The sequence below is a fragment of the Phyllopteryx taeniolatus genome, chromosome 6 (assembly GCF_024500385.1).
Source record: "Phyllopteryx taeniolatus isolate TA_2022b chromosome 6, UOR_Ptae_1.2, whole genome shotgun sequence".
NCBI classification, from domain to species: domain Eukaryota; kingdom Metazoa; phylum Chordata; class Actinopteri; order Syngnathiformes; family Syngnathidae; genus Phyllopteryx; species Phyllopteryx taeniolatus.
In genome coordinates this window covers 14,656,453-14,681,280 of record NC_084507.1, presented here as the reverse complement: position 1 = coordinate 14,681,280, position 24,828 = coordinate 14,656,453, and the positions used below count along the sequence as shown (strand labels likewise).

Sequence of the window (24,828 nt, the reverse complement as noted above, 5' to 3'; positions counted from 1 at the left end):
AGGCCGCCCTGGAAAGTTAGTCGAAATTTGCACCTCATCCACTGACTTGCGGCGACAAGTTACCCTTGACACTTGTTTCACTTATCGAACCAAAATTCGGTGGAGATGTCCATCATTACGCACGGAAAAAGTATCAAGGAACAATGCTGGAAATTGAATATGAAATCACTTTCTGTCAACCACCTCCACCATCACAATAATGAACAAATGTCTTTGTCACCCCTTTTGTTGCGCGTTCAAAAAAAGGTTCAGGCCGCCGCATCAAAGTCGGAACGACTTGAAAGCCCTGATCTGAGCGGGCATGTGCGTGCCACACCGTAGAAATAATGCCATTTGTGCGTAAATACACACACATATACACAATGTGTAGTATGGTTGAGGACAGCATCTGTTTTGTGCCCTGTCACCCTCCTCCTCTTGACAGGTGGAGGGGATTTGGAATCAAGGGAGACACACGCACATAAAGCCTTAAAGTCACTGACACATGGTTAATATTGCCCCCTCCCCCCCCACACACACACCCACACCTGCTGTGTGGCAGTTCTGCAGCACACTGTGGTGCCAGGCCAACGCAAGCCGCATGTTCCATGTCGACACCACCTGCTTCCAGGCCAAACGCAGGATGAAGGATTAGAGAAAACGGACAGAAGAGAGGCAACAGACACTGTAAATAGTGTACATTCTTCTACATATCCCGCAGTTCTACAAGAACAATATGTTTCTTTTAACATAATCAAAAACAAGCTTGATGGACCTCCACCAAGGTCAAAAGATAAAGCCAGATAGCATTAGATTCAGTACTTTAGTTGAGTTGCTAATGTAAAACTGTAGATGTGCTGTTAACGAAACAGTTGTGAATTTGAATTAGTCAAGTTTTCCACTCCAGACAGCTAGATTGCAGTAAAATGTATTTAAACCCAGTGGGTGGTGACCAACTAAAAGAAAAGCAGCTTTTGCAACAGAGAAGATTTTCACCAAATTGTAATGCTTGCTCCTTTGGTACATGCCACGCCCCTCAAAATTATTTCAGGAATATCCTGTTGGTAGTTTTTAACAAATGGTAACATACAAAGGTAATTTTGTCCGAGTAATTTACGATACCATTCCATCCGGAACCAAGATTTTGATAACAATAGTATCCGACACAGAAATTGTGCAATAATTGAAATATTGTAATGTAAATTAGTATTGCATCTCTGCTTTTTGCAGATGATGTGGTTCTGTTGGCTTCATCAAGCCGTGACCTCCAACTCTCACTGGAGCAGTTCGCAGCTGAGTGTGAAGCGGCTGCGATGAGAATCAGCACCTCCAAATCTGAGACCATGGTCCTTAGTCGGAAAAGGGTGGCGTACCCTCTCCAGGTCGGGGATAAGATCCTGACCCAAGTGGAGGAGTTCAAGTATATTGGGGTCTTGTTCACGAGTGAGGGAAGAATGGAACGGGAGATCGACAGGCGGATGGTTGCAGCGTCTGCAGTGATGCGGACTTTGTATCGATCCGTTGTGGTAAAGAAGGAGCTAAACTGAAAGGCGAAGTTCTCGATTTAGAGGTCGATCTACGTTGCTACCCTCACCTATGGTCACGAGCTGTGGGTCGTGACATAGACAACAAGATCCCGGATACAAGCGGCCGAAATGAGTTTCCTCCGCAGGGTGTCCGGGCTCTCCTTTAGAGATAAGGTGGTGAAGCTCGGTCATCCGGGAGGATCTCAGAGTAGAGCCGCTGCTCCTCCACATCGAGAGGAGCCAGATGATGTGGCTGGGGCATCTGATTTGGATGCCTCCCGAACGCCTCCCTGGTGAGGTGTTCCGGGCACGTCCCACCGGGAGGAGACCACGGGGACGACCCAGGACACGCTGGAGACTACATCCTTCGGCTGGCCTGGGAACGCCTCGGGATCCCCCCCGGAAGAGCTGGATGAAGTGGCTGGGGAGAGGGAAGTCTGGGCATCCCTGCTAAAGCTACTGCCTCCGCGACCCAACATCGGATAAGCGGAAGAAAATGGATGGATGGATGGATAATGTAAATCAACTGCAATTCATTATGAGCTACATAACTAAAGGGAAAATGTACACAATTACAAGTGTGCTATGGCCAAATTAGACTAAGGATTACACAGACTACTAGACACTGTACAAAATACAGTACCTCTAAATACTTTATGTAATTTTAATATTTTTTGCCTCCCTGAATTATGAATGTCAGCAAAGGTTCATACCAAAAAGTTGCTCTGTAATTAACTGTAGGCAAACCAACTAAAGAATCCAGATAATATATATTTTGTATCATACCCAATAACCAAGGCAGTCCTAGCTTGAATCCCTGTTAGAGCCCCCCCTCACCCCTTGGCAAAACCCACCCCACCACCAATACACAAATATAAACATGCAAGGATTAATTTGAATTAAGGAAACAGTGAATTTGAAATAACACAAATCTTGCATTGCACAAAAAAACAAAGGGAACTTTACTGCAATATTTTGGCTTTGTTCCCTTCTGGCCTTGATAAAAAGTCATCTATGATTGTATGATATCTATTAATCTATTTCTGCTCCCGACCCAGCATCTCGAGTGAATCCAGCAGGGGGCGCAAATTCCCCACACAAATGCCAACGAGGGAAAGGCCATTATTCAATAGAAAAACATTTTATGAAGCAATTTTTTTTATTTTTTTTAATTGCTTCAGGGCTGCTTTTCATCCCCCCTAGCAATGCTGCCCTTTGCGGCCCCACATAATGCACATGCCAGAAACCGCCACTGCTAATATCCATTTTCTCAAGACAATATGGCTCTGGCGATGGTCCATTCACCTCACTGGGGAGAAAATGCTAACAACTGCATTATAACCATGTAAAACTATCACTTGCCAGATAGGCAAACAGTCTTTGAATCAATTTAAGAGGATTTCAAGACATGGATTACAATACATTCTCACAGAACCAATATGGAACTTCACAACCTTTCTTCAACACCAAAAGGGCTGCCACTTTCTTCCGACACAAAGTGTTACAAAGTAACTGGCTGCCTTCATCATCATCAAGCTCATCTGAAATTTGATTGTCGCATCTTTATCTATACTGGCCTCTTATCGGAATCACTTTTGCAGATGCCTCTTTGTTAAATTGCCATAAAAATGCAGAACTGTAAAAGAAGATATTTTCATTTCAGCAATACCACAGTCATGTTAACCCTAATATGTGTATTTATTTATTTTTATCAGCGCATTGGCACCGACACAGATGGCGAGTGGCGACACATCTGTTAGTTTAACCACTGATTTAAGCCTTTGCCTTTCAACTGCATAAATGTTTGGTTGGGAAACAATTGATATGCAGAGCGTGCTCTGTGGCAAGGGAAACTATCTGTTATTCCGATTCTGGATTCAGGGGAAGCAGTTTGAAATGGGGAAGGCTGGGAAAACTTTGGAAAGGTACACCTCGTCCCAAATGGATGATATGCCACAGGGCATGAAGCTGTGGGTTGATGAAAAGTGTGTGTAGGTGTAGGAGCTCCCCTGATAGGAGTTCTATTTTCAAGCGACTTGAGCAGTGGAGGCATTTCTTTGCTATCTCCCGTTTCCAGCCTGGAGGAGGTGCGAGGCAGGTCTGCATCCATTCCATTCGCAACTTGTTTAAGCCGAGAATAAAAACGGCACAAGCAAAACACACCGACGTGCCTTTGCGCTTTTAAAAGTGGAACTTGTTCTTGTGAAGCCTGCACAGACAAGCACAACCAAACTAACACCTTGAGTGGCGGCACACATTTCTCTTCAACACTCAAGGACGTTTATCGTTCTTGCTGGTAAATTACAGGGTGAGGGCAAAAGGATGGCTTTGAGGAGATGGGTTCAGATATAACAAAACAGCTGGTCCCCACTAAATAAGAGGAAGTGGGTGGACAGACAGGGGTCAAGGCCCAAGAGAGGTTGTTTACAGGTAAGATGGGTGGAAAATGGTTGAGTGTTCGATGGTTAAAAAAAAAAGAGAAAAGAATCATCTCTCATATTTAAACCACAGGAGCGAGTCAAAATGTGCACCAACTATCCTATAAGTACACCCGCAACGCTAACCAAATTGGATAATGTCAAAGGAGACACGCTTACACCATCACTGTTGCTGTTTGTTCAGAGGGGTGAAAATCATTGATTATTAAATCTAAGATGAGCACAATATCTATATCTTTTACAGCCAATTAGAGCTAAACATTTCCTTTCTCTGGAACATCCCCAAAGCACAAACAATAGAACCACAGTGTGTGGTGTTGGAGGATGCCAGGAGATAGCGCGAACATTTGCATTAAAGTACTGAGATTGCAATAAAAATTAAACTACTTTAAATAAAGGGTTTTAGAATTGCTTTCCAATGGATGGAAAGATTCCAAGTCATTTCGAACGATATTCTGTCATTTGGCGCCCCCTGCAGGGCATTTTGAAGCACCGGCTTTTCATGTGTGAGACTACAATGGACTAACGGTAACGGCCAGTGGTTGTTACTTTTTAAACCAAGCAGCACCCCGGGAAGAAAAAAAAAAAAAAAAAGTTTCCAAGTACCACAGTGGCTAACAAAACACTAGTATCGTAGGCCTAAGTGATTATATATATTTTTTTAAACGAGGCAGTGGTTTTATTCATAAAAAGTATATGCAATACTATTGTAAATCACTAACAATGCAGTTCGAACATCAACGCTGCCCTCAAAAATAATTTTGGGGGAAATAAATTAAGAAATGAGCGACAAAATGAATAGCACGAGTGAAATGCAAATGCCTAAATACTTTAAGTTCTGGAAAGTTTGATGCAAATGTATTGTACTTACAACTGAAATGTACTGTGCTAAAAGGTTTAAACCACTATCCTTAACTTTGAAATTTATTTCTCCCCCCCATACCACACTGAGAATCATTGTGTTAAGCAATAGGAAATGTATGCTTTTTCCATTCTTAATCACACACAGATGAAGCCTTACTGGGATAAGCGCAGAATATTCACTTCATTGAAACTTTGCCAATGGCAAGATTGCAATTCACTGTAAAGTTAAAAAATAAATAAATAATAATTTGGGTCAATGATGCTCTAAGCCCCCACCACAGTAAAGGTAACCGCTGCAGTAGGTTATTTGTTCTACAGGTGGCAGTCATGTTGCAAAGTACAAGACAGATCAATAGTGTTAAAATAATGGCCAGATGGATTTGTTCAGGAAGACGTTGCCAGTTTGATCACTGACAGCTACTCGTGACCCTCCAAAACTAATTAGAAAGTGTACACAACTTGTTTAATTAGGGAACACTAGAATCCAAGTTGGTTTTGATCATTTGCATCATGTTCCATGACATAACCACCAACTAAGCAGAACCGCTGGTCAAGTTGCAAATGACAAACCAGATAAAGCAAGATGTTGAGGCAACAACAGTTTAAAAATAGCATTGCGTTTGTTGGATTCTCACACGGGGAAAACAAAGGCAGACGACAACATTTAATTTCTCCAAAAGATTTATTTAAACAGTTTTCTTGTTTGCTGCTGCAACCTGTTGGGAAGAGAAACCAAAGCATCAAAAATCTTTGCAAGATGACGCCTACAGCAGGAGGTGGTGGTTGTGCATGTTAAATGTCTCGCCTGCAAATTAAAATCCATTGACTTGCTGCGGGAAGTGCCTTAACGGCTTTATTCAACTGATCAAATTAAGCCTCCCAACTCTTATTTTCTATTATACATTTATCTCACTTGATGACCGAGCGCAAAAGTGCATTACAAACAAGGAATGTCTGAAAACAATGCCATGGGAGCTTGAGTACTTGCTGCCAAACGCAGCGTCTAGTGTGCTGACAGAAAAGTAAAAAGGCAACGCAGAGTACAATACACATGGGGAGTGGTTCATGGGGGGGCCGCAACATGTTTCCTGCCAATTTAAGCGGCGAGCAGGGTGTGCGCATGTGGTGCTCGTCTGCTTACTGCTCATTAGCATGGGTAAACAAGGAGAACACGCCATACGGACGTCACGCCAAGCATGAAATTCGCTCCCAATATTTACCCCTTTTACCCTTGGAATATTACAGCACCACTTGGTGTTCCCCCTCCCGATTTTTGACAAGACCCAAGGGTAAGCCGTTTCGGGGAATGCAAGCTAGATGCGCGACAACTCACTTGGCTGACAGGTAACATTTGCCCAAGGACAAGGGCTCTAATAAAAGAGTTACATCAAATCTAAAATGAGATTCATTGAGTATGACGCATTTCTAAACTCAAGTGAGGGTATATTTAGAAGGCAAGGAGGCTGATAAGAGATTCTGGTCCACAATAATAGCACATATCTGCATGGGTAATCAATCCTACTTGTGGTATCTTAAAGAGGGACGCACAGACACCAGTAGAAACAAGACTCAAACTGAAGATGTTGCAGAACAACGTTTGAAGCACTTATAGAAAATAACCTTGTCGCAACCTTTACTGTTTATAGCCACTTAATGCCATTATCAAACTACAACAAGGATTAATGGGTGTTTTGTTCAGTTTCCTTGATTTGTGCTGGTAGTATAAGGTGACTCAAAAGCAGGGAGAAACAATTCAGACACTAACGAATAAAGCAAAAGCATTGGGATGCTTTTCTTTTGGCTCCAAGAAAAAAATGGTTGCTCACCTGGCCGGCAATTCTATCCAGGTCTCTGGTTCCCTGGGAAGTAAGTCTGCGACCACTGGAGAAAAAAAAAAAAGAAGTCTAAAATGGCATACCTCAATTGCAAACATGAAGCTCAACAAAGACATTTAACTACAGACAGATTAGCTGACAATTATGCCCACCCCACCCACACACAGACAAAAAAAACTAACTAAACAAGACCCAGTGGCTACAACAGACTGACACACTTACCCATTGGGGTCCTTCTCAATCATCTTGAGAAGCTCGAGGGCTTGCAGCACTTTGCGTGCCACGTTCTTGGATCCGACGCTGTAGTGGGCGGGGGACACACCGTTCCTATTGCGGCCTCCATAGATCTTGGTCATGGACCCCACACCAGCTTTACCACGGAGGTACAGGTGGCGAACTGTGGAGGCTATGTGGGCAGAGGCAAAGTAAGAAAACTAAAAACAACAGCATTTTTTCCCCCTTTAAGACAATGGCAGCGTGTGGACCCAAAAGAACGCAGATGAGATACTTTTGAACACTGAAGTACTGAACAGTTTGTCTCATGTAACAGCATTGGGCTTTATGAGTTAGTTGAAATGGCAAAACTAACATTCAAAGCAAACAGTCCCATAAGATACAGAAAAATCATTTGAGCAACAGTGGGAGTTAAGAAAAAAGGGTCATGACAGGGCCATGGGAATATCACGGATGAATCTATAATGAAGACTTAAATGCAATGAGACAGGCTATTTAAACGAACAGCATGAGCAATTGGATATTTCTAGTAAAAGCAGATCTATGCAACCACAATAAGGTCATAGTCACAAAATTTAAGGTACAGCTACTTTGAAGATATGTTCTTAATTATTTTTGGTCTTCTGCTCACATGAACATTTTAAGGAAAACTCCATTTTCACTGTGTGGATACTGAAAACAGTATTTTTGGCTTGTGCCTTTTCATGTCTCAGCTTTCATATGGTTGAATAAGCCAGTGTTTGCTTAGCACGTGCACCATTCATTTACAGTCTGGACGCAGAGAGGTAAAAATCTACCCAGGCCGGAATCTTGGAATCTCCAATAACACCCCAAAAAATTGCTAGTTGTTCCACATCACTTTTGTTTTAATTTTTTTTTTACAAATCACCACACGGGTTAGAAAAGTTGTTAAGACAGCAAAACTGCTGTAGCCCACCACTGGTTCTCATGGTAACAAAAGCCATGACTTAAAAGCATAATGTCAACATTGTATTGTATTGTATTTCTTGACCAAAGAATGTCTGAGACATTTCAGTAGGACATCGGAGAAATCAAAATTGTAAAAAAACTGAAATTCTGTTCTGGATTCTCTTTGGCTAACCAGCACTCAACAGGTTGCAAATGCAATTATTAGTCGATTTGAACATTTTTCCCTCAGCATCGAGCTAAACACTGCTTTAAGGGACAATATAGCATTTGTTAAACTAAAACATACTGGATATTTTATGCTGAGGAAGAAAAACAAAGTAGGACTGACTGGGAGTAAAAAGAAAAGGGGATTCTGTAAAATATTTTACTCTGATCACTCTGTGGGAGTGGTGTTTTTTCTTTCTTTCCAAAATTTTGGATTGGGCGGGGATTTATTATTTTTTAAACGGGATTTGGTGGGAATTATTATTTTTTTAACACTAGATTTGGAGGGAGTAGCATCAACCTCTGTGGGAGTGGGAGGGAGCGTGAGTTAACATCCACTTACGTGGTCAGTCTGTCGGCCCAGCAGCCCGCAAAGCAGCAGACAGTGCCTTCAAGACCGGCCTCCCCAGGAGCGTCAGTTATATCGATGTTACTGCAAAGCTTTGCTGTGCGGTCAGATGCTTGTTTTACACTGACTGCTCCGCTACAATAATTCTTTATCAACCGAGTTGTTTATGTGTACGTAGATACCTTACATTGTATATGCGCACGCTTAGCAGTCACCTGTTTACTGTACTTTTTAACAGTACATCAAGGTTTGAAGAAGTTTGCATTTGAAATGCCACTACAGATTTTTTAAGTAGTTTGTGGTATATTCATGCATTAAATTATTAAAACAGCCAATTACAATCACTTTTAGGGAAGCGTCGCTTATTCGCCACGGTTAGCCCGGAATCGTTCAAATGTATAAGTTGCAGTTCCTAGTTTCGATGCCTACATGACCAGTCGCCTCAGTGCAACACTTGGAATAAGATTATACTGTGCAAAGGAGGCTTTCATGCTGTGTAGAAGTCTGACGTGCTCCCTCCCGATCAGAGCCTCAGCCTACACCGCGCCGAACTTCAGTTAAGTCAAAGTGGGTGAGTGAAACAATAAAACACGTCGATGCAAACATTGAGGCAGCTAACAAGTTAAACGGTGGCTTGCACTTTTTCACTGACTGTTTTTAGCATTTATTTAAGTCTTCAAACCAACATTAAGAGCCAATGACAGAAAAAAAAAATAAAAAATCATAACATTGAGCTAAAACTTCAAAAGATCAAACTAGTAAGTTTACATCACAATGAATTGGGACAAAACATCTCACAGTATCACAAATCTTGTGCCTCATCGGTGGGTAGGTAAAGAAATCAACGTTTTATAGCATTTGGTTCCATTCATTAGTCGCTTTCTTGCCGTCTAGGTTTACTTTGGTTTTCAAAAGTCACCGGTGTCGTATGAAGTTACTTTTCGTTCCAAAATGCTGAGTTCCGGTGCGTACCCTTCAAAATAAAAGACTACAAGCGTAAAACATTAAGTCAAGTTAAAACTTGCACATATAAACCATTTAACATGATAAAACAGCTGGAAATAACTTAACAACGCTATATTTAACTTTTAGCTGAAACAATGAATATTAAGTCAATTGGGTTAGTTCTACACACATTGCCTTTTAGTTCATAGGTTTGATATTGATACTGGTTATAAAGAACCCCGATTCACATGTTCATATTAGTCTATGCTGTGGGATGCTAAGAAAATGGATGTTCATAATTTGGACACCCATTATTTCAACCATGCATATATTTTTGACCCCGCCCCCTAAAAGAATCTGAATTGAAATGAAGAACCGGAATCGCTGAAATTCAAACGATGGTCAACCCTAGTACATGATAGGTCCGTTTTTCCTTTACCCAAGCGTATGAGTGTACTTTGGAACCAACTATGCAACCACCAACCAATTGTAAACATTTAAATAATTTAACCTCCACATCCAGGAACAGCAAGTTAACATACTCGTGATGCACTTCACCTACCGGCTCTGATGTAGAACCAGTTCTCATCACAGGGAGCCAACTCCTTGTGTTTTCCCAGCTTGACAAGGTCCACCCAGTCAGGCACCTTCAGCTTTCCTGACCTAAAAAGAAAATCCAAGGTAAACCACTTGTAGCTTTAACACAATACATTGCCATTTGGTGGCACTACATTGGTGGGGGCACAACAGTCAAACCTCTTTTTGCAAACTTGTACACTTAAAGTATACATCAGAGTTGGGTTGAAGGAGTTTAATTTCCCGTTGAGTGACACCAACGAGTCTAATTTGCTCCACCATTCCTTGAGAACTGAAATGTTGGCGAATTGAAGAAATATTCCCAATGGGGCACTAGGCACAAATATACTGCAACCGAATTACGTGACGCATGGAGCAAATGACATTTATGCTGTGTGAGAGAAAGTACAACTAAGTGTTCCACGTGGATGTGGTGACTGTTTGTGAACTGAGATTCCACTGTCCTACAGGTCATCTGCAGCAAAACTTAACCATGGACCAAAGTTACAACTTAAGGTTATATGACATTTTCGTTTTAGGGGGTACACGAGCTGCTTACTTCTTCAAGAAGGCAGCCAGTGCAGTGACGAACTCCTGCTGGTTGACGTCTTTCACCGTGACACCTGGCATCTTGTAAAACAAAACACTGTATTTAACCTCCAGTGTTAGATAGGAAACGGCACAGTCTACACTGTCAACTTACAGCGAGCATGAGAGAGTCAGGCGGTTGACAGTCTATTAGCCACGGCTAACTATAAATTTATGCTCAAGCTGTACGTTTCATTCGTTGTATTTGTAGTCCCACTTACGGTAATGACACGGTCTACTTACATAGTGCATGCATATACATACATGCTACACGTGCATATTTCCACCTAATAGAATGAGCTGGCGTGAGCTTCATATGTAGCTCGAACTTAGCTACGCGTCGCAAAACGACAGCCTGCTTGTTAATCCACAACACAGGAGTTGGCAATATCAAGCTCTTAAACACACACACACACACACACACACACACACACACAAAATGAAAGAAGTACGCGGACACTAGTTTGTTGTCAAATGGAGAACCGCGAGCAGGCCATAACGAGGCGGCATGGGGGCAGCCATTTCTGGCTGCGGGACGCTCACAGGCTACAAACCTCTTAAAACTCATTCACTCCTTCTGCTATCATACACAGAGCCTGGAATTTAAGAAATTGGTTTGCTTCGGATGACCATATCAACGCTGAGAAGCTTAGCGCGTTATATTTGACTGAAATACACGTAAAGTAGTCTGGGAAATAAAGCGGCACTTTACCTTGCTAGTGGACAGCGAAGGAAAAGAGGGTGGAACGGGGTTTCCGCCCCGTGTTAAAACGGGCAAATCTCGCCGAGTAACGCGAGAACACAATGGCGTGGGTTTTCGTCACAATCAGAGGAGAGGATTCAAATACAGTAAGGGGTCGCTGCAGAACTTTTTCTATCAACATTCATAAACAATTTTTATGAAATTAATATCATCCAAGTATTATACAATACACATAAAGCAGAAAATATAAAGTAAATGAACTAATGTGCATTTAAAAATATGTCCTGGGAAAAATAACAAATTACCTACACCTGAGATGGTGTAGCACGCTCTCATTCATAGTTGAAGTTAAAAAAAAAAAAAAAGAGAGGGAGACAGAAGGAAAAAATCGAAAATGTGTATTTCGGGAAAGTAAAATAATTTATTTTAAAATTAAAATAATCAATTCTCCTTTTCTTTAAATCGTACTAATTAATATAATTAAAATTAATGAATACATTATTTAAAAGACTTTACTAAACAAATTGCTCAATGTGTTTCTAAAATAATTTATTTGACCAACAGTTTTGTTATCTACAATGAATCAATTAAGCAATTATGAAATGTAAATATAAAAATAATTTTAATTAATATAAAAGGTTGATTTTTAACTAGCATTTATTTTAGTATTATTTACAATAAATAAATTAAACAATTATCTAATAAACTTAAAATGTGTGAAATATATACTGTATGTAAAATGTTTATAATTTTACTGTTTTTCATTTCAGTATTGACAATAATAATTCAAACAATTATTAATAAGATACAGTACATTAATAGAAATGTATAAAAATGACTAACGAATTTTAAGACAGTTCAGAGGTCATGGTTTCAAATTCGGGCTCCTGTGTGGAGTTTGCATGTTCACCTCGTGCCTGCGTGGGTTTTCTCCGGGTACTCTGGTTTCCTCCCACATTCCAAAAACATGTATAGTAGGTTAACTGAAAACTGTAAGTAAGGGGTCACCAACATGGTAACCGCAAGGACTCAGTTGGCCCCAAGGACCCCATGATTAGCCTGGAGGTCTGTTCTAAAAATAGCTCATTAGCAATAGGACATTATGATTTTCTAGGAATGTTGTTGAAGGGATAATTTGATGTAAACACTGGCTGAGATTTATAGAAATAAAGTGTTCTGTATTGATTTGTATCGGTCTTCTAATTATTGTGAAAAACCATTATCATAATCAGTGTCTTTACATAAATGAATATAATTAATTATTAATAACATATAAAGATAATTTGAGCAAATTTGTTATTTTGGAAATGTGTATAGAAATTGGTAGCCCTTCACATTAATAAGTACCCAAGAAGTAGCTCTCAGTTTCAAAAACATGAGTGAAACCTGCTCAAAGTTGTCCGTCAGTGTGAATGTGAGTGTGAATGGTTGTTTGTTTACATGTGCCCTTTGATTGGCGAGCAACCAGTTCAGGGTGTACTCCACCTCTCGCCCAAAGTCAGCTGGTATAGGCTCCAGCAGCACCGCAACCCTAGTGAGGATAAGAGGTACAGAGAGTGGATGGATGGAAAATTTAAAGGTGTTAAATGCATACTGTGTGTAAAACTATTTATTTAGTAATATTTTTCATTTTAGAATTGACAATAATAAATCAAACAATTATTTAATGAGATAAATAAAACCTATATAAAAATGAATGAATACATTTTGATGAACCAATTTTAAGAAAAGTGGATAAATTAATGTCACAAATGGGCTATTACAGGGCTATTCATAATGTAACTGCTTATTATTATTTTTTAACTGAATCATCTTTTTTTTCTGGTGTTTTCCAAATGGCTGTTAAACATTTTATTTATTTCCTTTCTTAATTTTTTTTTTGAATACCGAAATGTCCCCGGGCAATCAGTAAAGTCCTGATTACGTATTCTCGATTGGTCTTTTTAATGTGGGTCTGCCTGGGGCCTGACCCTTCGGGCATGTGACGGGAGCATGATTTTCAAACACATTTCTCTGCTTGGGTGAATATTCTATGCCAGAATCTATCAGCCCTCCATTTCATTCAAAACAATCTGCATATCAAAATAAAAACAACACAGTAACAGTTCAAGTGCTGTGCCCAAAACTCCCCTCTCAACTCATTTTCATTTTCTTGTCTGCAGGCTTTTAGCTCTCGGTTGTCAGTTTTTGATTTCTCGCCTTTGTGTCGCTCCATGTTATATATTATTGAATGAGCCGTCTAAGATCACAGCATGAAGTAATGTGGATGGTGTAAAGCGAAAGCCCAGGGGTAGCCTATATTCTTGAGCGAGGGCATGCATATTCTCTTTGGTTCCCTTCCATGCACCATGCGTCGGTCTCACGCTCATTTACAACAACGGCCTTTTGATATTCTTCATCATCTTTATCAGTTCCAAGTCAGACACATTTCCAAAAGCACATGTTGATAACAGTTAGCTTTTACAGTCCTTTGTGAGTGTGCGTGTGTTTGTGTGTGTCTTATTTACATATTCCCTGCCTGGCAGAGGTGGCGGCGTTGCCCTTTGCACATCTCCGACAGAAAGGGCATTCATGATACAACATTTACACAATTGATATGTTTGCACAGACAGCGAGAGAGAGATATGAGGCAGCTGAAGGTTTATAAATCAGGTTGAGTCTGTCACACAGTTTTAGAGGTGTGAGGTAGAGAGGGGGGATATAAATGCAGCCATAAAAGGGACTCGTTCTAGAATGCAGTTAACCACCTTTTGCCGCCGCAACAGGTAACGTGCACATTTTTCATCCGTATATCATGATTTTTCACCGAGGAAAATCCACCATTTAAATTGATCTTAATTGACACACCTAGTCAATTAATCACAAACAATGGGGGGTTACACATGAAGGCACTCCACTACTCCAGCATCAGATCTTCAGAACCTTTTATGAGACACCTGTTACACAGTTGAAGAGCTAATTTCCTCTGGATTATTGAGGGAGAGTGACTGGCAACACCAAGCACTGGGGAAAGGTCAGGTAATTACATGAGAATGGACAGGTGGCATATAGGCAACTCCAACTTTGCGCGCTTTGTGTGAGGCTCCTGTTTGAGCATGTGCAGGAATTTGGTGCCAGTCATCATCTAATACGTTTTGCAGGCATAGAGAAGAGCGTGCGCGGGTGTTAGGAATGCAAATTCTAATGCAATCTGCAGTAATAGGTCAGACTCTGCAGAGTATGTGATGGGAAAGCTGAACAACAATGGTCAAAAGTGTGCAGGTGCCTGTTGCACACATACTTTTACATGGCGCTCACATTCTCAGTGGCGTGCTTCTGTGACCTTTTCGCTGGCCTTGTTTCCAGCTCTTCGCTAGACCCATCAAAAATATTCTCCTGCTCGCTGCCAGTTTGTCTGCCCCTGGACTAAAGCTTGTATCACATTAACTCCACACATCTGCACCCACTTTCTGCTGTTTTGTTTGTTTTGCTATGCCTGTTGGGTGTAAAATGTATTACAGTGGAATCACTGAAGTTGGAGTGTTCCACGATTTGTTCAGATTCAGAAGCAGATTGCACCATTGGAATGAGTTTAGTGTGATTAGTGTTGCTAACATAAAAGCTTTATTAACAATACTGGTAATGTCTTTTTACGTTCTTAACTGTCCTACAACTGTTAACAGCTGTTAATAATAAAGCCTGTGAGGAATAAATTTTAGTCTCACTCTTCCCTTTGTTGCTGAGATGGGAGATTACCATTTCACATAAAGACAAAACACAACACCTTTCTGATGTGTATGTGGATTTTATTTTTTTCACTACAGTATTTTTAGTTTAGCCATATTATACTAGGCCCGGACAGTGATGCTTATACTGCTTTCTCACTTTCCAATTTTGCTACTTTGTGACTAGTTCGATTTCTGATTAAATGGAAACCCTTGCGGAAGTGTGGAAAACACATCTTCCTTGGAGTCGAAAGGTTCTCGTGTTGGAATCTTCGCACAGGGCCATCTGTGTTAACTTAATTGAAGATGCAAAATTGTGAATGTGAGTGAGAGTGGTTGTTTTTCCATACTTGGCTGGTGACCAGTCCCTAATGTACCCTTCCTCCCACCAAGAGTCAGCTAGGATAGGCTCAAGCTCATCCATGAGGACAAGCGCTAAAGTGTGTGTGTGTGTGTGAGTGTGTGCGTGCGTGTGTGAGTAAGAGAGAGAGAGAGAGAGAGAGGGAGGGAGAGAGAGAAAGAGAGAGAGAGAGAGAGATGGTTGGTGTCATTACACTTTACCTCTTTGCCAACACCTGTACCCTAAAATGGTGACATCATAAAAAAAAAAAAAAAAAAAAAGTCACAGAAAAAGCAAAAGACACTTGTGGGGGTAATGGTATAGTTGCCATTGGTTTGTTAAGACCATTGAACTGTATAAATGTTTATTCACATCATAGTATCATTCCTTAATGTAAATTTTTTTTTATTTGATTATTATTATTTTTTTAAACAACAAATTTAATGGATAGCTTTGGGTGGATATCAGAAGTCAAGCTAAAACATGGCAACCAAAGCACCAGGCTTAAGGTTGCGTGTGAGCTGGAGCGTATCCCTGTTGATTTTAAGCCAATCTATCTTATCTAACTTTATTAGATAATTGGTTTATTGTAAATGTATTTAACATTTTTAAAAATAGCCGCACTGCCTTTCAATAACTAGTTGACTCAAATAAGTTAAAAGGGAAAAACAATTCTGCAAAAATGAAAAGAACAAAGGCAAGACGTATATGTGACACATTATTTCCAGTCTTGAAAGACATACTGAGGTCTTGCATGATGCCATATATGGTGGTGCTTCCAACTCTGGAATTGTTTGCGATTTGTATTTTTCACCAAATGTTTGGACAAATTCCTAATTGTACAGCCATTCACCCCAAAATGCTCCAGCATCTTTCCATCCTTCTCTATATTCGTGTTACCTGTAGCCTTTTAACCCTAGAGAGAAAATGTCTTCATCTTGTACATGCATATTTACATAAATACAGACCAGTAAATATTTACAAGTTTCCACATCCTTAATAAATGCTATGCTTTTATCCCTCCAGGCATGGAATTTTTGTGGCTGTACTCTCTTTGCCAGTGCATCGTCTCAGTGGCCGTGATAGTGGTGAGCGTGAGGTTATGTATCGCGGTCGGCGGCCCAGCGGCCGACGTCCACGGCGGGAGCCAGGGCGCAAGTCCCCGGCACGGGAGCGTGTCTTACTGCCTTTGCCTGTGCCTGGGCTGGGTGGGCGCTATAGGGGGCGCGCTGGAGATCCCTGTCATTGTCTTCCTTAACTCAAGGACCCCGCAGTGCTTGTACACCTGTATCACTCTGGTGTGCTGCCCCCTGCTTGTGAGGCAGTTCACTATGTGCCTGCTGGTGCTGCTCACGTTGGACTGCCACCTGCAGCACCACTGGCCAAGCAGGTGAGTACTGGATTACAAATAGATACTGTAAGTGGCCATTATGGCACCTCCTAATCAATTTTCATGTAAACACATACTGTTAATTAAGCAATAAACACTGCTCATTACTGCCTTCGTAGATGTAGACATGTGAGAATGGAGGGTAAACGTGGGAGCCCGGAGTCCACAAACACACTCTCGAGCTGCCCTCTGCAGTAAATGGGAAAAATCAATATTAAACTATGAGGAAAAAAGGGGTTGTAAACATGATAGGATGCACTATATGGGACAGTGTTACATCAAAACAGACTGCTCACTGCTACAGGGACTGTTTTTTCACACACTTTGCTTGACTTGTGAGCCGAGATAAAAGGTAAATAAATATGAATAGGTTCGAGGATGTTTGATTGACAGAAATTTTTTTTTGAGGAGAAAACTATTGCTTTTTCCCCTATGATTTTATCAAATTGAATTCCTTTTTAAAAGATGGAATTTGAAATAAAATGTTTGCTTTTTGGAGTCTTTTCTCAAGTAAGCACCAAGACAGGTCAGTAGCACTGTATTTTGATAGTGTTGAATGCTAATTCATGATCTGGCTGACAAAGTTAATAGAATGGAAAATACAATACAACATCCAGTATTTGGTACACGAAGAGGACATACTTTCCTTTGTCTTCTTCCCATTCTGTTGTCACATGAACTTGACACATGGTCAACCAATCAATTGACTACAGTGCATCAAACTGCACACTTTGGGTACCATATAAAAAGTTTGCACTTTATTTCCGGTGGTCATGGAACTCACGTTTCTGGCCACCATGGACAAAACGGAATGGACTTGGGTGGGCAAACGTGACAGGCCGTGATTGCCATGAATGCCAGGCCAGGTTTTTAAACAGCCAACATTTTTGCCCTGGCAGTTACAGTGTGGATAAGAAACCTAGTTACCTGTAAAACGGGGTGAACGCAACAAAACATCCATCCATCCATCCATTTTCTGAGCCGCTTCTCCTCACCAGGGTCGCGGGCGTGCTGGAGCCTATCCCAGCTGTCATCGGGCAGGAGGCGGGGTACACCCTGAACTGGTTGCCAGCCAATCGCAGGGCACATAGAAACAAACAACCATCCGCACTCACATTCACACCTACGGGTAATTTAGAGTCTCCAATTAATGCATGTTTTTGGGATGTGGGAGGAAACCGGAGTGCCCGGAGAAAACCCACGCAGGCACGGGGAGAACATGCAAACTCCACACAGGCGGGGCCGGGGAATAAACCCGGGTCCTCAGAACTGTGAGGCTGATGCTCTAACCAGTCGGCCACCGTGCCGCCACAACAAAACATGAAAGTACAAAATAGACTGTAACGAAACTTGGAGGCATTCTGCAGTGGGACGGAAAAAATGTGTTCCTCTGGCATCTCACTATCCTTTCAAGTTTTGTCACGTTTTCTTGGCAAGCTAGGTTGTATGGTGGCCGTTTTGTCACATTCAGTTATGTGCATGTGATGGCGCGATACAGTATATTGCGTTTTACTATGGTCTGACACGGCAGGGTCACCGGGGCCCCCCTCTGGAGCCAGGCCTGGAGGTGGGGCTCGAAGGCGAGCGCCTGGTGGCCGGGCCTACACCCATGGGGACCGGCCGGGCACAGCCCGAAAGGGTAACGTGGGTCCCCCTTCCCATGGGCTCACCACCTGTGGGAGGGGCCATAGGGGTCGGGTGCAGTGCGAGCTGGGCGGTGGCCGAAGGCGGGGACCTTGGCGATCCGATCCCCGGCTACAGAAGCTGGCTCTAGGGACGTGGAATGTCACCTCTCTGGCAGGGAAGGAGCCCGAGCTGGTGTGTGAGGTCGAGAATTTCCGACTAGATATAGTCGGACTCGCCTCCACGCACAGCTTGGGCTCTGGTGCCAGTCCTCTCGAGAGGGGTTGGACTCTCTTCCACTCTGGAGTTGCCCATGGTGAGAGGCGCCAAGCAGGTGTGGGTACACTTATTGTTCCCCGGATCGGCGCCTGTACGTTGGGGTTCACCCCGGTGGACGAGAGGGTAGCCTCCCTCCGCCTTCGGGTGGGGGGACGGGTCCTGACTGTTGTTTGTGCCTATGCACCAAACAGCAGTTAGAGTACCCACCCTTTTTGGAGTCCTTGGAGGGGGTGCTGGAGAGCGCTCCCGCTGGGGAGTCCATCGTTTTGCTGGGAGACTTCAATGCTCACGTGGGCAATGACAGTGAGACCTGGAAGGGCGTGATTGGGAGGAACGGCCCCCCCGATCAGAACCCGAGCGGTGTTATGTTATTGGACTTCTGTACTCATCACGGATTGTCCATAACGAACACCATGTTCAAGCATATGGGTGTCCACACGTGCACTTGGCACCAGGACACCCTTGGTCGCAGTTCGATGATCGACTTTGTGGTCGTGTCATCGGACTTGCGGCCGCATGTCTTGGACACTCTGGTAAAGAGAGGGTCGAAGCTGTCAACTGATCACCACCTGGTGGTGAGTTGGCTCCGATGGTGGGGGAAGATGCCAGTCATACGTGGCAGGCCCAAACGTATTGTGAGGGTATGCTGGGAACGTCTGGCGGAATCCCCTGTCAGAAGAAGTTTCAACTCCCACCTCCGACAGAACTTTGCTCATGTTCCGAGGGAGGCGGGGAACATAGAGTCCGAGTGGACCATGTTCCGCGCCTCCATTGCTGAGGCGGCCGACCGGAGCTGTGGCCGTAAGGTGGTTGGTGCCTGTCGTGGCCGCAATCCCGAACTCACAGGGCATATACTGTACTGCTAGGTCAGGACGTAACTCTTTCATGCATTTCTACGAGTTAAACATTTCCATGGTATTTTGAGGAGGGTATAGCTCAGCCTAAGAGGAGCCATAACAGTTCTGCTGTAAATCCAAATACAGATGCGCGTTTGACAACTTGACTGCACGTTTGATTACGACAGATCTTATGTCCTAGATCTAGAGTTGATTGATTTGGAGCCCATCATGTAATCAAGCATATTATCTTATGTGATTTGTGAACACCAGGTACTCCAGTCTGGTGACCTGTCAGCGAGCCTTATGTGTGGTCCTACTGTGCTGGGTGGCTACCATTCTGACATCATTCGGCCAGTTCATCAGCTCTGACATCCTCGACAGGTGGGGTAGGATGGGCCAAGATCGGGACACAGCTGACCTCGGGTTGGACAGCAACTGGACCACACCTTTACCCAGTCTTACACCTCTCCCTAAATATCCCTATGAGCGGATGGTTATTGGGAAGCACCTTCCGTATGGAGGATTCCTGTCGAAGTTTTACATGGATGACTTGCGTAATTTCACTTATGCTGAGATTCATAGTAGCCACTGGGGTGTTTGTGCCCCAGACACAATCCTCAGCCCCCAGTTTTTGGTCTATGTCCATGGGACAGCTGTGTTCATGCTCCCCTTGCTTTTCTTGCTATTTCTTTACCTCGACCTGCAATGCAATAACGGCAAGCAGTTTAGTCAGTCAGACGCCCCTAAGTATGATTACCGGAGGCTCCGCTCTCTGGCTCTGTCTGTCTCCTTCTTAGTTCTGCTATGCCTGCCACTCCAAATCAGCCACGCTGTCTTGCTCTTCACCCCCAGTGCCACCCTCCCCTCCTGGGTTCACGCCATGGCCGTGTTCTTCTTTCAGTTGTACGGTCTCGTGCCCCAGGTTCTCTTCACTCCCCCTGGGAAACGAGAGAGTGATGAGCGGGGAGCATTAGCGCTCTCTGCTCATCTTCCGGAGGTGTCGCTTTCCACAGGGAAGTCTGTCCATAAGGCCTTGTGTGAGGTGGCCAACGCTGCTTCATGGGCCTCAGCCAAAAACTCCCTGAAAGCAAAAGTGTACCCAGAGGTCTGATATCCAAAGGTTCCTCTGTCCATAGGAACATGGCTATTTCAAAATATACTTACCTACACAAATTATTAATTGTGATCGTCGTTTGTTTATTTGTCATTATGCAAAAAGTGCACAACCTATGTCTTGTGTTTCCTAAAAGAACCTAATAAATGTGGATGCAAATCTGTCCCCCTCGCACCAGAAATGGAAACAAGCACTGCATAATTTTATCTATTTGTTAGAGGAATTTGTTTATTTTTGTGCTATGTAGCGTGCTAACTAATAAACAGATGAACAAAAAAACATAAATGTGACGTTTCATAATTTTTCACTTTTGTCTGTTGTGTAATTACGGGTAATTTTCTATTTTCTATTTTTTAACTTTTGAGCCACAATGGAACCAAAATTCCCCCCCTAGAAGTCAAATGGTGGAGCGCTATTCATCAAATGATCCTGCCTGATCACAAGCAAACAGCCAGACAAACAAATATAAATACTTTCTTAGCGGAATTTCTTTAGTTTTGCAGTGCGAATCCCGATGCAACTGTTCCCCTGCTGCAGAATTTAAATGGTTAGAATCCTCTGCCTCAATATCAGAACCAGAAAAGCATATGTAACGTGCAATGATTTTTCACTCTTCACTCTTTTTATTGTTGGAGTCAACATGGAACCGTTCCCCCCACCCCAGCATCCAAATGGTATAATCCTGTGCATCTATTCTTAAGGTTAGAACTTAAGGTTAGTCTGCTAACTAACAGACAGGTGGACCAACACAAATATAATGTTCCTTAATGTTCACTTTTTTTTCCGTCTTTTATTTTCCCTTTTTGTCCTGTGTCACATAGGCCCTGGCTGTTATCTATCAAATGGACAAACAATCACAAATGCAATGTTCCATAATTTGTAACTTTTAACTTTTGCGTTTATGTGCAGCCATTAGTGCTAGCATTAGCTTGCCAGGCTGCATAACGTTTTGTTGCCTGCTTGTGAGCCGTATCGTAATAAAATTACGTGAATGTACCTCAAGCAATCCTTGAATACACGTCCTCTCATGAGCACCGGTGATGACCACCACGTTTCTCCTCATTTTGTTCTGTTTTCCACACCACACAATACATTGGCGCGGTGCATTGTTGTTGTCGTCACCATGGTAACGAGTGTATCCGGTCACATTGACCGGTGACACGTTTTCTGGTTCCAGCTCTCCGACAGTGTTTGTTTTGACAAGATAAAGCCCCGTGATCGTAAAAGACGGGATGCGGTGGTATCGGAATACATGTTGTGTAGTGTTGCCTCTGTCTGAAGGAGATACGGCAAGATTTGATGGCAGTAGTCTGACATAGTGCAATCGTGAAAGACAAAATTTGTCTGATCCAGGCATAATCAAGTCATCATTTAGAGCCAATTTAAAATTGTCCAAATACACTGAGTTCAGCCTCTCAACAGTAAATATTCTAGGATTTTTGTACTTCTCCATGAAAGCAAACTGATTATCTTTGTGTTTTATCAAAATGAGACATTTGCAAACACCTGCTCTTACCTTGGAAAAGAATGATCAACATTTTGTCCTTATTTTCCGTTACAGACCAAACCAGTAACTGAGTCATAATCAATTTATAAACCTAATAACTGGTTGGGCCATCCTCAGCAGCAACAACTGAAAACATCCATCCATTCTCGACACCGCTTATCCTAGTCAGGGTCGTGGGGCGCTGGAGCCTATCTCATCTTACTTCATGCAGATTACACCCTGAACTGGTCGCCAGTCAGTCCCAGGGTACACATAGAGACCCTTTTTTTTTGCAAAAGTAAGACAAGCCTTTATGTTCTTTTTGGTCAGCAGTGGGTTTTCGCCATTTTTGCCCAGTCTCTTCCTTATTGTTGTGTCATGAACTGACCTTAACTGAGGCAAGGGAGGCCTGCAGTTCTTTAGAAGTTGTCCTGAGTTCCTTTGTGGCCTCCTGGATGAGTCATTGCTGCTCTATTGGTATAATCGTTGTCGGCCAGCAACTCCTGGGGAGGTTCACCAGTGTCCCATGTTTTTTCCATGTGAGGATAATGGCTCTCCCTATGGTTTGTTGGAATCCTAAACCTTTAGAAATGGCTTTTGTAACCCTTACCAGATGTCAATTATTTTATTTCTCGACTGTTCTGGAATTTCTTTGGATCGTGTTATTTTGTTGCAGCTGTTTTAAATCTTTTGTCCAACTTGATTTTGTCAGGACAGATTCTGTTGAAATGTTTTCTTGATTGAACAGTTCTGGAGGTAATCAGGCTGTGTGTGATCAGTGAAAATTAACCCAAAATTAATTCATGATTTAACAAGGATGGTAATTAGTTTTTCACACAGGGCGCCGTTAACTTTGAAGAATTTTGTCCTTAATAAATGAAATCACCATATTAAAATAGCATTTTAAGTTCACTTGGGTTATATTTGTCTAATATTTATATTTGTTTGATGATCTGAAACAAAGTAGGGAAACTATGCAAAAATATAAGAATTTGAGAAGGGGGTCAATACTTTTTCACAGCACTGTACATCACCTCAGTGTGAACATTTGTCTATAAAAATGGATTGAAATGTAAGCCATATTGCTGAAACGATCCCCCCCTTTGCTGTGTTTGCGTTATAAGCAGCTACTTTGACTTAGAAGGCTTGCGGTCTTACAAAGAATAAACAGAGTAATTGACTATTCCTGCTAGTTTGTGGCTTTTTAACGAATCATTAACCTCATGCACAGATGCTACGAGGAGCTCGCAAATGAAAAGGCCAGTTCATTATCATCTTCCACGCCAAATGTCAGCGAGAAAATTAATCCTCCTGATGATGACGGAAATCATGTTCACAGATGTCACTTTTGCCGCCACGTCCCATCCTGTGGGTTTTTTTCCAAGCCGTTTCAAGTTTTCTCCAAGCCAGCCACTCGTAATAAACGTATGAGTGACAGCGTTTAATTAAACTTTCACTAATAACATTACGGTCCAAAGTGTATGCCGCATTGTAAAGGGGGGGGGAACATAATTAACCCGATTTTGACACGCTCTTCATGGTTGTTTTGATTTTACTTGTAAATACAATGCAATGCTCTCTTGTAATGAAAAAACAGAGGGGGCACAGCTCACTCTAATTGGATTGTTCATCTCGAACCGCCATTAATGTGCGGGAGAAAACATGAAACAGAATATTATTCTCATCTTCAGTTGGGCTGATTGTGATGGTTTTTTTTTTCTTCCCTTGTCACATTCCTCTTTTGTGCTGATATTATTAAATTAGTATTGTGAAGTACTGTGCTTATACTGGCCACCATATTAGGCACACCTCCGAGATGAATTGAGACCCAATACAACAGCTGTAGCAAAAATCTGACAATAATGCTCACTTTTGATTGACACTGTCATAGGAAGTGTTGCACCTTGAATGCTTTAAAAATGATCCAAAGTTCAAATAATTTCGCAATTTGAACCATCATCACAGGAGACATCACCACACAAGGTGCCTTAGTAGACCTTTCAGCCACCATCAAATGATGAACTCTCGTGTGTGTGTTTTGACTTTTTGCAACAATTATTTTGAAACGATGACATCAGCAGACTCATTTGAAGCAGAAAAGACTTCATGTCCTAAACTCAAACTTTCACGGTGGTCTACTGGTTAGCATGACTTCCTCACGGTTGAGATAATCTGTGTTCGAATCTCGGTGCAGGCCTTCCTGTGTTGTATTTGCATGTTCTCCCCGCGCTTGCTTCTGTTTTCTTCAGGTACTCCGGCTTCTTCTCACATTTCAAAAACATGCATGTTAGTTTCATGAAAGATCATAAATTGTCCATACAGTAGGTGTGAGCGTGTTTGTCTATATGTGCCCTGCAATTGATAGGCAAAATAATATATAGACAAACAACCATTCACATTAACACCTATGGACAATTTAGAATGCATTTCACATGCATGTTTTCGGAGATGTGAGAGGAAATGGAAGAATCCCAGAGAAAATCCCAACAAGCGCAGGGAGAACATGATTGCAAATATAACTAATATTAATATGAAAATTTGTGATCAAAATGGATCAGTCACAGAATGGATTGTGGTTTGAGGTAACACTATATTTATGACTGTGCTGCATCATACTGAGAGCTTACGGTTGGGTTACCTGATTCAGCTAAAGCTCCTGTATTGGATCTCATTATGTTGTCCAGGTACCTAATAAAGTGCAACAGAGACCATTTGTTTTCCTCATATTGCATTACTTCCAACCCACCAAAGAAGACTATTTAGAGATAAATCTGTGAAAGTTAAAGGGGTTAAAAATATAGATTGTTCTGGCTTCTCCATTCAATTGTTCTGTCTGGTTTGAAAGCTCTCAGCTTCCTGATTATGCCTCAACACACTCAGGT

The 24,828-nt window shown here is 42.2% G+C and overlaps 2 protein-coding genes across 3 annotated transcripts; one reads left to right on the top strand and one right to left on the bottom strand.

Moving 5' to 3' along the window:
- Positions 1-5,470: 5,470 nt before the first annotated feature.
- Positions 5,471-11,263, bottom strand: rps19 (ribosomal protein S19). The gene is made up of 6 exons (XM_061777288.1): positions 11,181-11,263; positions 10,440-10,510; positions 9,867-9,967; positions 6,865-7,048; positions 6,634-6,688; positions 5,471-5,523 (listed from the first exon to the last, which is right to left on the bottom strand). The coding sequence occupies exons 2-6, from the start codon at positions 10,508-10,510 to the stop codon at positions 5,494-5,496; spliced, it is 441 nt and encodes a 146-aa protein (XP_061633272.1). The 5' UTR covers positions 11,181-11,263; the 3' UTR covers positions 5,471-5,493.
- A 24-nt stretch (positions 11,264-11,287) lies between these two features.
- Positions 11,288-20,666, top strand: LOC133479833 (adenosine receptor A1-like). 2 transcript variants are annotated; one of them, XM_061777287.1, is made up of 3 exons: positions 11,288-11,317; positions 16,242-16,605; positions 19,617-20,666. In XM_061777287.1, the coding sequence occupies exons 2-3, from the start codon at positions 16,244-16,246 to the stop codon at positions 20,455-20,457; spliced, it is 1,203 nt and encodes a 400-aa protein (XP_061633271.1). In that variant the 5' UTR covers positions 11,288-11,317; positions 16,242-16,243; the 3' UTR covers positions 20,458-20,666. The 2 variants fall into 2 exon arrangements, with proteins under 2 accessions (XP_061633271.1, XP_061633270.1); XM_061777286.1 differs by lacking the exon at positions 11,288-11,317 and adding an exon at positions 13,643-13,936.
- The last annotated feature ends 4,162 nt before the right edge of the window (positions 20,667-24,828 follow it).

Bases quoted from the DNA above. Each gene is read 5' to 3' on its own strand.
- LOC133479833 (XM_061777287.1), top strand. From the start codon at position 16,244: ATGGAATTTTTGTGGCTGTACTCTCTTTGCCAGTGCATCGTCTCAGTG. The intron at 16,606-19,616 runs GTGAGTACTGGA...TGTGAACACCAG, and splicing joins CAGCACCACTGGCCAAGCAG to GTACTCCAGTCTGGTGACCT.
- rps19 (XM_061777288.1), bottom strand. From the start codon at position 10,510: ATGCCAGGTGTCACGGTGAAAGACGTCAACCAGCAGGAGTTCGTCACT. The intron at 9,968-10,439 runs GTAAGCAGCTCG...TTTTCTTTTTAG, and splicing joins CTGGCTGCCTTCTTGAAGAA to GTCAGGAAAGCTGAAGGTGC. The intron at 5,524-6,633 runs GTGAGCAACCAT...TCTTCCCAACAG, and splicing joins TGGATAGAATTGCCGGCCAG to GTTGCAGCAGCAAACAAGAA.